This window comes from Stegodyphus dumicola, chromosome X2, assembly GCF_044657685.1.
Source record: "Stegodyphus dumicola isolate Sdum_Otavi_A_Nest chromosome X2, ASM4465768v1".
In the NCBI taxonomy this organism is placed as follows: domain Eukaryota; kingdom Metazoa; phylum Arthropoda; class Arachnida; order Araneae; family Eresidae; genus Stegodyphus; species Stegodyphus dumicola.
Window position 1 is genome coordinate 85,820,719 of NC_140781.1, and position 13,677 is coordinate 85,834,395.

The 13,677-nt window shown below is 31.3% G+C and overlaps 1 protein-coding gene across 2 annotated transcripts in view; it reads right to left on the minus strand.

The window, feature by feature from the left end:
• The window catches only part of AP-2alpha (adaptor protein complex 2, subunit alpha), a 95,484-nt gene that overhangs the window by 51,760 nt on the left and 30,047 nt on the right, over positions 1–13,677 (minus strand). For both annotated transcript variants that reach the window (XM_085809264.1, XM_085809263.1), the window contains exons 8-9: positions 10,369–10,477; positions 4,705–4,855 (exon numbers count right to left, since the gene is read on the minus strand). In XM_085809264.1, coding sequence (XP_085665390.1) covers positions 4,705–4,855; positions 10,369–10,477 — 260 coding nt within the window. The remainder of the gene's footprint in view (positions 1–4,704; positions 4,856–10,368; positions 10,478–13,677) is intronic.

Below are 13,677 nucleotides of genomic sequence, written 5' to 3' on the forward strand. Positions count from 1 at the left end.
AACTAACGCGACAATCCAAATCGTTTCAAATGTAGTGAGGCCATTTTTTTTGTTTTTCATAGATCTGTAGCATTTCATTCATGTCAGTGATAGATGCGCCACATCAGCCAATCAGCAAGAGGTGCACATCATTTGTATGTTTTTACATTACAATTTCTCTCTCTCTCTCTCTCTCTTTTTTTTTTTTTTTTTTTAAGTTTATACTTCATGCTGTTCCATACTGCTTCATTAAAATACAGGAATCAGATCTACTAACATATTCCTCCTTTAGATCCAAGCACTGCAATCCAACATCGGCTACATTAACTAGGCTTAGATACTTAGTTCTTTACTGGTCTTCCACTGACTACTGCAGGGAAAGAACATTTTTATTTTCCTGCCAAACACAGTAGCACTGTATTATCTAGAGTGCCATACAGGCTACCTAGTGTGATCATATGAAAAACAACTGTTAAAAATCTATGACCAGTAATCATTATTGAAAGCAGTTTGTGATAAGGTATTAAGCCAATGTTGCTACATTAACAGATAATAAAGTCACCCTTTTATTTTTATAAAATAATGAATGTAGTTACTCTGGGGCTAAATCAAACTGACCTCTGACCTATTTAATCATCAAATTTCTACCCAACAAAATTGTATGGAACACCAGTTGGAGATACATTAGAACTCATTAATGATTTTTGCTGAAATCATCTGTCAGACAATTCTTAAAAATTGAAAAGCACTTTGCAATATCAATCACTAAAATTAAACTGGTTTATATATAAATGAGCTGTACTAGAAGATCAATTTCAGTGAAAGGTAACAAATAGGAAATTAAAAAATTTGTATACAAAATGATTAAAAAATAAAAAAATGCATGATTTAAGAAAAACTGATATACAGTACACAGTCCAAGATCCATAATCGTTAGGCAATTCCTGATTTTAGATCACCAGTTTCAAACTAGTGAGAGGACATGTAGAAATAAAATATTCATTACTAATATTTCTTTAAGAGGTATTTTGCAAAGATTTTTTCTAAATCACTACAACCTGAAATAAAAAAGTGACTTAAAGCAGAAATATTTTCTGGATTTAACACCATCCTATCAATATTCATTATTCTGCTAATTGGTTTATGACTAAAGCATTGTCATCGCAATACAAGACTTCAGTTGTATCATCTTCACTTAGCATTTCTTCTCATGTTCCATTAATTGGAAATTTGCTCTTTCTTTGCAATATCTAAAAAACCATTAGATTCATGGCTCTCATTAAAATCATAAAATTAAGTTGCTACCTATAAATTATGCCAAGTATTATTTAGAAATATCTGCAGACATGTCCTCACACAATCTTGCATGCCCTACACATTTTCAAATGTTTAAATAATTCTTGAATGATCTTACTTCAACATCAATTTTTAAAAAGCTACATAATATCCACATTTCAGTGCATGCAAAATTTCAATATACATTAGTTGATGGGCAGATGTGGTTCCAGGGAAAAGAGTAAAACGAAGACATTTCCTTAAACTAATTTTGATTCCATTAATAATAATGGATGGAACAAAATAATAAGCTGCTTTATATCAGAAAGGAAAGAAAAAAGCACAATTTATTAAGTTATTGTGCTTAAGTTCATCGGAATCCAATCCCCCCCTTTTCCCTGTTGCTCTACCAACAAAAGAAAACCACTACGAATGCCATCCTTCTCTAAATAAATATACCTTGGGGCTTTATTCAGTGCTTAGCTCAGATGTAAAAATGGTAAATCTGCAACTTTTTAACCTTCTGAAACCGGAGTGAAATTCTCATAATATGGCCTTCAGACTGGCACGATACGAAACAGTTTTGCCCCCTCTTTGACAATTTCTTAATGAGAAAAGTCGTTAGTCCCCCTCCATGGATGCAGTAAAATTTACTTGTTTGTCGGACGCTGTTCCACAATAGATAGGTTCCTAGATTTTTTTCGATGATTATTTTGCTTTCATTTAAATGAAGTTCTAGATAAATAGTGCGTAAATAAGTATGCAGTACTGGATGCATATCCAGTGCACTATTTATTTAGAACAAAATGTATGCAATGTTTATATTTCACTCACTATTTCTGATCAATCTCTTAAATAATTTGTGAATTTTTTAACTTTGTTTTCACTCTTCATTTATATTTTCGTATTCGAAATTAGAAAACGAGAACAAAAATTTACAAAATATAATAAATATGAATTAGCTTTGTAAGTCTGCAGGCTGGAATGCGACTTTTAACATATTTTCCTTAACAAAATAATGGTAATGACTAATTTAATGAAATAATAATATTTATTACCATTAGATGATTAGAATGAGATTCAATACAATTAGATTTTGAGATGAACTTACAGCAATAATAAAGCTTTACATAACAATAAGAGAGCTTTAAATCTGCTTTTTTCGATAATTGTTATTATAATATAAAAAAGAAAATCTGAGATACATTGGTTACATTTCACCATTTAACTTAACAAATATTACATTGGACTATCAGGCAAAGGAGGTATATCTTTAACGAGGATTTTTCTTTGTAAAATTGGCTTTTGTTTATGTTAGCAGAGGAAAAAATACATGCAATCATCAAAAGTATTTTTCAGAACAGTTTTAAATGTTCATGAAGAATTAATCATACGTCAATTTCTTTTCATAGGTAGAAATTTCGTCTAAAACCATCGTTATATCCAAAGGTTGAAGTCTATTTCAATTTCAACGAATAAGGACATACTGGGTGCTTACAATGTAGTAAATCTGTTTTTCATATTTCTTCCAGTAATGAAAACAATTACCCTGGAATATTTTCAAAGCAAAATTAAGAAAACTGTTTACGCCAAATTTTGCATAAAGTATCTTCTCCTGTATTTTTTTATTTAAAGTGTGAAATTTTCTCTTTGAAAATATAAAAAATTATGAACGGAGCAAAATTAATTCATGAGAAATAACTTTAATATGCAATAATTCCATCGTAATATGAAATAGTGGAGAAAAGTGCAATACAGTTTATTTATTTACAAATAATCCCCTCATATGCATAATTTATGTACTGTCGATTGAGAAATATAGGTTAGTAAATTAAACCGATTATTTGAATACTTTTTCTTTATCAATTATCTTACGGGCCCTTCAGTACAGCGGTAAAGGTGGCTGAACATTTGTAGCTCGCTCGGGTTTGAATCCAAGCTAAAGGGTTGGATTCATGGTTTTTGTATAACGTAAATGCAAGCCAGCTTCCCTTAGAAAGTCCTTCCCCTTATACAGGTAACTGTTGTGAGATTTAATGTAATTCAGTAAGCGAACAAAATTAATCCAATCAAACCCAAAGAACAGGTTGATTACATGTAGAGTTTTCCACCAGGAACGTAAATGCGAGCAATTTTCTCTAAAAAACGTTTACACGAAAGCATCCATCCCCTTAAAGCAGATAGCGTCCGCGTGCTTTTCCGTAATCCAATCCTAATTCTCATACATTTATTAATAAGTTGACATTAACCTTATTACAGACAAAATAACAACCTTTTTTAAAGATTTTTTTTTTATTAACTTTTCTGAATTCCCTTTATCTCTTGAGGAGTATAAGAATTTCAGCAAATAAAACTGGCCGAAATTTTATACAATGTAACTGATGTTTTGATTCAATTTAAAAAGTAACGTGAGCTTTACTGATATTTAAATACTTTTTGGCAGATCTCATCCTAAAAGAGTGTCTAAAGATAAATTGATTTTATTTAATTTACAATCAATGAAAATCGTTGAAAGCAATCATTGAATGAAATCATTGAATGAATGAAAATCACAAATATTATTACGCATACAATTGTCTCTTATCTCCTGATAAATCAGACAAAATTGCCTACATAATAGAAGCACTTTGGAAGAGTTAACAGTTCTTAAGGGTTTTATGTACTCCAAAATAAATGTCAAAATAAAATCTTATTATTCATAAGTATAAAAAGGAAGTAAACGATAAAAGTGGTTTTAGTTATTTTCTAGAACGCATTAAATCTAAAAAATTAATCTATTCTTATTTGCTATGATTAAAAAGCATTAAATCTGGTAAGCTTACACAGAATGCAAAATCGCTGGTGTTTTAATCATAGCAAAAGTCAGTACTAAAAAAATTAGAGATGGCCTCTATTTGATTTTCAAGTATATTGCCGCGAGATGAAACCTGCAGTTTTTGCCAAACTGATAAGAAGCGGCTATTCTGAGCAGCGACAATGGACCACCCCGAGATCTACAGATAAGCGATTCTCTAAAATAGGGAGGGAATGGCTGATACGATAGTTGTACCACAGCCAGCGTTCAAGGTCATTTTCCTGGTAGAACTGCTGTACCAGCTGGCTTCAGAAAGTTAACAGCCCAAAGTATGTCCATAGTGAACATTAATACAACGTCAACTACAGTACAGACAAGGTCTAAGGAATCAAACCATGAACATAGTTCTATTCTCCAGACAGCAGGCATTTGAAGGTAGTACACAGAAATGCATCGGGAGAAAAACTGCTTTGATGGCACACCTTGGGTATTACATTCTCCAGTCATACATTTTGTTCAAGAACAGTCTTTACAAAAATTTGCTAATGGTCAAATGGTATGGATGTTAAATCATTCTGGATATTGGATGCTTGGATTTCGGACTCTGTACTATACTAAATAGACATATGTATGTAGATATAAATTAAAAAAGTTACCTATCCATATGAATAATCAAACTTATCGCTTCAAACAACACAGCATTTTTAGCATTGGAATGTTGAACTTTTTTAGACTTTGGTGGCTCCTGAGCTTTATTTAATATAGTTTCAAGGCACTCTGTCAAACGACCTCTTACACCAGCATCCTCTGAAATAAAATTCAGTTTTAAAGTTTACTAACATCACCAAACTCCTTTCTATTCATACACTAGACATAACTTTAATAAAGTAAATATATATAACTATACTCATAAAATATACCTCTAAAAGTTGCTTGAAATTATGATATTTGACTAGAATTGGTAATTGGATCATGGCAAGTATACTATGATTATTTGGCTACTGAAAGGATCGTATTCAAGAGCTTTTTAAAAGAAAACTGTTCCATTTACACTCCATGAGAAAAAACACAGAAATTTCAGGCCACTATTGCATTTAACCACTTAAAATAAAAACAAAACTACCAGAATTTCACAGCTCTGGCCATTCTGCCAATATTTAGGTACACTTAACCCTTTCCGTATAGGTGCGTCATATATGTCACAGTAGCATTATTTGATTCATCTATGGCGGGTGTGATGTCTGTCTCAGAGGATTAGCACCTGGCTAGACTGCTGTAATGTATATGTGACAATCACATGGAATGAAATGTAAATATTTTTAATCCTAACAGATGGCGTCCTATTTCCATGGTACCAAGATAAATGGGAATTATAATGCCCGAGCTTAGACCTTGGACAACTTCATTTGATTCTGAAAGGTAGATAGCAGGATTAATTAAGATTAAAGGAGATAGCAGGTAATATAAACAAGCGTGCTGAGTCAATGCACGTGTGTTTTTGTTTCTTTCAAGTGGCTTTTTGAGGAACAGTATCTGGCATAAGTCCAGTTTTAGTTTTCTCTTTTCGTAAGTAGTGTAGGGTGTTCTTTCTTTTGTCTGAATGTAAGTTTTTCAGGTTTTCTTTGTGTTTAGATATTAAGACGAAAGCAATATTTATGATGCCATTTCACCTTTTAGAAAGGCATTTTCTATCTCTAATTCTTAATGAGACCAGAGAGAAAATGAGATGATGCATTGTTTTGCTCCCAGGCTATGCAGAGGAAGCAAGTTGGGAAAAACATCTTACTTCGAGTGCAAAGACTGTAATGTAGGACTGTGCGTGTAAAGATATATGTATGCGTGGATGTGCCTGTATAGTTTTACAGCTTTACATTAAATATTTTAACTGTAGTGTAAAAAATGCTGAACGTTTGTTTTAAAATTACTCTTTGATTGTCTCTCTCTCTCTCTCTCTTTCTATAGATATATATATAAATATAATTACAGCTGCAAAATTTGAGTATTTAATTCTGTAATTCACCAAGCATAAAGATACATGCATTTTCTGAAATATTTGAAAAATTTGAGAAAATTCGAATACAAATGTATTTTTGCTGAATTTTTTAGCAAAAGTAGGCTTAGCAATTAAGCACCTGCCATTCTGTGGAGACATCACAGAAGCCCAGCGCTCCATCTCAAAACAGAGTCTAGGATATCGGGCTGCCATCTGGAAAGGTTTAACTCAGGAATACAATAATTTAGTGCCATTATAAATGCTGTTACTCTAAAAAAGTTGGAGAACCAAACCAAAATTACACAATATATGTAAACAACCATTAGTGACTGTCACTTACACACAGCACTTGGTAATATACATTTCATTTGCAAATCATGTAAGCTGATGCTTAAAAAACCATGCAAAATTACATTAAATAATTTCTACTGTTTATATACTTCAAGTTCTTTTGACTAATGACAAAAATGTTTTAGCATTCTACTAAAATCAAGTATAGTTTAACTATAGGAGTCATTTAAAGTATGGAGTATTTAAAGAAGAGTTATGCAAGACCTGACTGAAAAGACACAGTTTATAGAACACATAGCATTTCCACTTCTTTTTTTTTTTTTTTTTTTTATTTATTTATTTTTTTTATTTGCCTTTACAGAATTCTGTTGCATTGGATTACATTCTGCAGCTTAGTGATATACTGATAACAAGCAAGGTATTCAGAGTTTGAATGTTAAATTCAGAAAGAAAATGTGGCTGACTGGGTCATATTAAAGAGTTACGATTAATAAGCCCTATAAATCTTTTATGAAAAAATCATTTATTTTTATTACCAAAAGAAAATTTTCTGGTAGGATCTGGAAAGTTTTCAATAATGCTTCACAACCAATCTTTTCATAGAAAACTTTGTCCAATTTTAAATATTAAGGTTTTAATGTCATACTTAATAGTAGTATTTTAGCATCAGAATTTTAAATTATACTGCATGATCCAGCAAGGTCTTTCAATCTGTAGAATGCAGCATCAAAATGTAAAATGCCAATGATATATTTAAAGATATACAAAGTAATTGCAATTGCTGTATAACAAAACAATGCACTTTAATCTTATCCTTACTAAATGATTTATTATCAGCAAACACAATAAAATACATCATCGAACTTGAAATCTCTACTGTGTAATTATCAGACTGTTTATGCTTTGCATAGGCTAGTCAGACGTATGAATATTTAGATTAATGCAAACTTTATAGTTTAATTTCAGCCTGTTATACAAACTAGTCATTTACAATTATCACATTTGTATTTTGATAATACTTATTAAATATAGTTAGTGCATAACAATTATTTTTTTAGTCTTCCTTCTGTGGCCCAACTGTTGACGTCATCCTAATTTAACACATAATTACAGCATTACTAACCATTAAAATGTATTTGCAGTGCATAAACATGAATGCAATATGAGGTACCTTTTAACATTTCTAGCAACTTTGACTACATAGTTCAAAGATTATAGTTCATTTCTATTTAGTCTTTCGATTACTTGTTAAACAAACTGACAAGATTGTGTCTTTTTGTATGAACTTCAGTAAAAGTGTGGGTAAAGAGTGACCGATGTTAATACCAATAAATATAATGAAACAAACATACATAGAAATTAAAATTTCACATGCCACCATTTATTATTTCATAATTTTGCTTCAAAATCAATTATTTAGGAGGCTCAGAAAACAGCAATTAAATTTTCAGGAAATGCAAGATGATACAAGCTGCACTATATGTATTTAACTCAACTTCTACAGCAATCTGCAATTAACACCATGCATGCCAAAATGAGTAATTTCACATTTTTTCCAGAAACCCTTAATATTTAAGGTTGAAAGATTTTAATGTTATAAAGATTATTAAAAACAATAAAAGGGATATATACAATATGAGAACTTTTTAAAGCTACAGAAAATTAAAATGAGCAGCAGTTTTAATTGAAAAATTACAGAAGATTTGGGTTACAGTTCAGAAGAAATTACTTCTATATATGCAGAAAAAATACTACAATGCAACTGCAAAACTGGGATGCATATTCTAAATCTACAATTTTTTTTTTTTTTTTTAAAGCTTTCTGGGCCTAAAGTCTTACTAAGATGATAACAAACAATCAAAAATTGAAAGCTCAGTTTTCATTTCAAATTCCATAATAAATTACTACTTAGACTAACTTTCCTAAAGATGAATTTCAATTTGAAGCCCTCTAAATGTGTTTGTGCATCTGATTAAAAGTGACTAAGTTTTTAAAATTTTTACAGATGTCTTACGTTTTTAAAATCTTTTCTAGATCTAAAATTATTGTTGAAACTCTGGACAGACACCAGATTTTGGTACTTTTCACAATATATCCAAAAATCACCAGTTATTTATTAAAGTTGGTTGGTTAGCTGATCAAGGCACATTAAATGAAGAATACCTGTGCAAAAGGAAAACTTCCTTTGTGGACAGCATTCTAAGATAAAGTACTTCATTATACATTTGAAGCATACCCCTAAATCACATCAGACCTAAGGGTGCAGTTTTCCATGGCCAATGGGCAGGCATAAACAGAAGTCAGATTTTCTTCTATAGTTTTACAGGCCCTTATGGGGTAATACTCAAGGTTAAATTTCAGTAATATGTTGTGGTTGCATCCATTTCTACAAACAGTTATCAAGTGATGTTTAAATATGAATATGACATGCCATACAAATGACAATCTTAGCTTAATCTAATGCTATTCTATGATGTTGAAATCAGGTTTTCAGCGAATAAAACTATTCATCTACTGGAAAGCTAACATGTCTCAGTTGCACTCCAATTTCGATTGATAGCATACCGATAAAATCAAATAGCCTCACATTGGAGATCTTATCTATTACAAGTCTTGAAATGTCTTTTGGATCAGGCACAGGTAGAAAAGTACGACACACCAGAATTTCACCAATGGTCACGCAAATATAGTTCTGTCACACTAACTGTACAACTCTGCCCCAATTTATGGAGAATACCCTGGGGAACAGATCTGAAGGTCTACTACTATCAAACAACTTGAAAGGACTTTTGACTCACCAGTATTTTATGTGCCCATCATGCCGCACAGATACTGCACTTACAAGCCATGTCTTTTCCAGGATTCAAACTCAGGCCTTGCAAGGTGACTGCTAATATCACCATCATAGCAATCCTTTTGGATCGTTTTTAAGTACTTCCAAGCTACAAGGATGGTACAGTCACAAATGCCTTATGTAATTCAACGCCAATCCTGATTCCTGGTAACCAACTATTTACTAACCACCATACCAACCACATCAGCTTTCCAGAGATGAAAAGTCTCTAGAAAGCTAAGAAACAACGTGCACAGATGAACACTATGAGAGCTAACTTCAAATTTTAATGCTAGTACAATCAACTCCTGTAAACATTTTTCCCGATATCCAAATAGCTTTGTAATTGCATCATCACATTAACTAAAGGCACTTCTGATGTGGATGTTTGCACAATTATAAACATTGGACATTGGAGATCTATCAGACTTCAAGGCATTTGAAACCATTTCTGGCCAAACATGAAGATAAAACAGCAATATTTTGAAGGAGGTTGTTCTGGTCTAAGAACATGCTTCAAAATGTTTGCAGGACCAAAATAACATGGATTTGAAAGCATAAAAAAGCATATGGACTACTTTTAAATGAAAGGTTATCTTTGCAGATAATTTTCAAAAGAAAAATTAGTTCGTATTCTAAATCACACAACGGCAAAAGCATTTGGATAGCCATTATGAACTTTTTCATGCATAAATCACATTCTAGATGAACAAAACCTAAAATGTTTTTCTTATGCAAGATCAAAGAACTTTCCCTGATAATCAGAAATCTCTCTTCAGTATCATGCATCTATATTGTTCTCTTCCATATTAAGAAACTCAGCAAACACAAAAAAAGTTTACGATACAGATTACCACTGATTAAACAAAAACAGCAGCAATACTGTAATTATCTACATAGAAAAGAAGAAATACCATTAATTAGCACATTGTTACAGCCAAGGTAGTCAAAATTTCATTTGCAGAAAAGATATTTTGAAAATTATTATTATGCAACCAACTATTCTTATAAAATATCTTTCATAAAAGTAACTTCTGAAGTTACAAAATAATAATTAAAAAACTAATCAAAAAGGAAAAAGGGAAGAGGCACTGATAGTTGAAAAGCTACTAACAATAAGATGCAATATAGATCCAGTTTTTAAGAAAAACTTTTTGAAGTACTGATAAATGCTGCATACACGCAAACTATGAAACATATTACCTGGTGGAGGGTAATTCTGCAGCAGGCGTAATAATTTGACTGATAACCAGGGAGCAGGAACAAAGTAATATGTGTAATCTTGCAAGTCTGTGTATGATGCAGTCACAATCTGTAAAAAAATATTGTTAAAAAACATACAAAACAAAATACAAGATTTCCACACTAGCTTAAATCAATCCAATTACTCCAAACTTCTCATCCATACATTAATGAAATCTAGAAATCTGTGCATCATTTTAATAAGCCAAACACATTTACTTAATGCAGGGAAACTTAACTTCTGACTATTACTAATTGACATCAGCATTCTTCAGAACTGCCATATTATTGGCATGCTTTTGAGTACATGAATGGTAAACAGCTAATCCATGCATGCACACATCATACACATTTGAGTGCAGATGCATTAACATACATTTTAATCAACATTTCACTGAACAGTAACCAGCAGCCGGGGAAAAAGTCAATATTGAATATGATTTTTTCCCCTTTTCTCATTTCTTTTTACCTATGAGCTGTAAATATTGCCAAATATTTCTTGCTAATTTAAATGCCTTTTCGCGGGGGGGGGGGGATATTCAAGAAACATTTTTATTTTTAATTGCTTTGAGATTTTTATTTCAAAAGGATTTTATGCTTTAAATTATTATATGAAACATATCTAAGGAATAATCAGATCATGACATCTACAGTTCACGATACAAATTATAGGCTAAAAAATTCAGTTCATTTAGAAAAACTGCTCACTAATTTCAAAACAGACATCTAAATAGTTCTCAACCCTCTCGCTGTGTATTTTTTATCAAAATAAGTTCAAACTGTTACTTTTTATTATATATTTCTAAATCTACATATATTTTAGAGTTAAAATATATTTTAGACTTAAAATATATAACAAATTTTGTAAAAGTATTTTTTCAATACAGAATTACATTTACAAAAAGGTTGTAGGAAAATTGAAATTTAAGGATAGTTTGGTAAAAGCAAAATTTTGAAAATTAAGCTTGGTTAAATTATAGTTTATTTAACCCGTTCACGACGGGCATCTCTGTTACGGAAGCGTTGTCTTGGGATGGCGCGTTAACCATATGAGTAGTCTTGTAGGGACGGGCAATTCGTGCTGCTAAGCCTAACTTTGGAAAAAAATTCGTATTAATTAAATTTTTCATCCAATTGTTCCAATTTTTGGTACATTATAAGAACAGTCAGGTAGTTGTCAGAATTAATTTTAAAGCTTTATTATTACAATTTCCTTAAAATTTTTATAAAATACTCCTTCTAGAATAATATAATTTTCCCCTTATCCCCCCATATAAATATATATGGAAAAATATCCAAACAATCACAGATTTTATTTAATACAAGGTGTAATTAAAATTTAAAAATATTAAAACTGTCTTTCAAAAAATTTCAACATGCAAGCAATGAAAAATAAGCAATATTTCAAAAAAGAGACAGTGTATGATATTCTTTGAAACATGGGTGTATGCAAAGTCCAACATTGCATATGTCACAGGAATAGAATATCTGCTGCTATTTTACTCAGCAAATTTGACTCATTTAGCATTTGCGTATGTTGTTCTATGGTCAGATAGTGCTTTCGTTTTGCCATTTAAAAAAACCTTTCGCTAAGCGATACAAAATATTCATCTCAATGCCAGAAAACTCGAAGAGTAATAAAAAAAGTCTAATGATAGAACATCTACTCCACTATAAGATAACAAAATAAAGAAAAATTAATAAATTAAATTAAAAAGTATTCCAGACCATTGAGAACATGTTCATTTGTTTATATAAAATAGTGCAATAAGAGCCATTACATTACTCATTACTAACGAATTAGCATTTGCGTATATTCTATGTTCAGATACTGCTTTCGTTTGAAATTTAAAAAATACGTTTCACTGACGATAACAAAATATTCATCTCAATGCCAGAAGGAAAAATCTAAGAGTAATAAAAAAATCTCTAATGATAGAAGATCTATCCCATTATATCGCAAAATAAAAAGTACCTCAATGCAGCGATAACATGTGCATTTGTTTATAGCAAATGACGCAGTTAAAGAGACATTACATGGCTCAACAACCACCCATGAATCTCAATCTCATTCCGAAACAAAATACCAAAAATAAAAAACATTGCGTAGGAATGAAGGTAAACATACTTAACTTTCGATATACTTCACCATAACAGACATACAGCTACATCTAGTGACAATACAAAATACTAATTAAATGTCCTATCTAAAAAGTCAAATGTGGTATGCCCGGCCACAGAATGAATTAAATGGCGATTCAAATATGACACACCCGGCCGTGAGGTAATGTTTGCTGCCGATGAATATATGACATGCCCATACTGAACGGGTTAATGAATACAAAGATAAAACACATATTAGTGAAGATTGCATTTTTGTCAATGTACTATAACAGCAAGTAATAGTGGCCACCTTTTGAACCACAGGCTGCAATTATGTGTTCATGATTATTTGTTACTGTTACACCTTCCTCTGTCATAAATTTAATCAGCAAATGTCTAATATTTTCAATATTAATAGACATTACTGAGTGATCATATTTAACAGCACTTAAATAATTGGTCCTGTTTGTGTATGCTCCTCATATTTTTAATGATCACTAAGTTTTGTCATTCCACAAGTATTAACATCATACTTACACTTAGAAATTACCAACTATCAATCATAATTAGTTGCCTTATTCTATGTGCCATACTTTGCATATTTTATCATTGTGTTTCATTTATTCAAGCTCAGATTTTTCATAGACGGCAGTTATCAATCTCAGAACGAACACTGTTGGCAACTCCCCTTATATGATTTAGTGTGAAACACATTTGATTTGGAATTATGTATTACATTTCCTGAATACTTTGCTTAGAGAGGTTTTTACTCAATATTTTCTTAATTTGTTATCAAATACAAATGTTAGATAAGTTCTATTTAAGCATAATTTATGCACTTTTGTGAATTTGAAATGGATGATTCTGATTGTGACTGCAGAAATTTACTAAGCATAACAGGAAACTTTTTTATATGCTTTGATGGTGACATTAAACTAAATGATTTAGAGAAGGCTTGTATTTTATGTGAAACGGGCATAAAATATCTTCGCAAGTTTGACTCAAAGGCAGCAAGACAACAAGGTTTCCACTTAGTCATCCATCCCATTCACATGAATATTGATGACATTAAGGGAATTCTATAATTCTTGGATAATTTTGCTATGTTGTTAAAAATATGATAGCATAGAACACTAATCATTACACTGAACTGACAGTTGTAATACC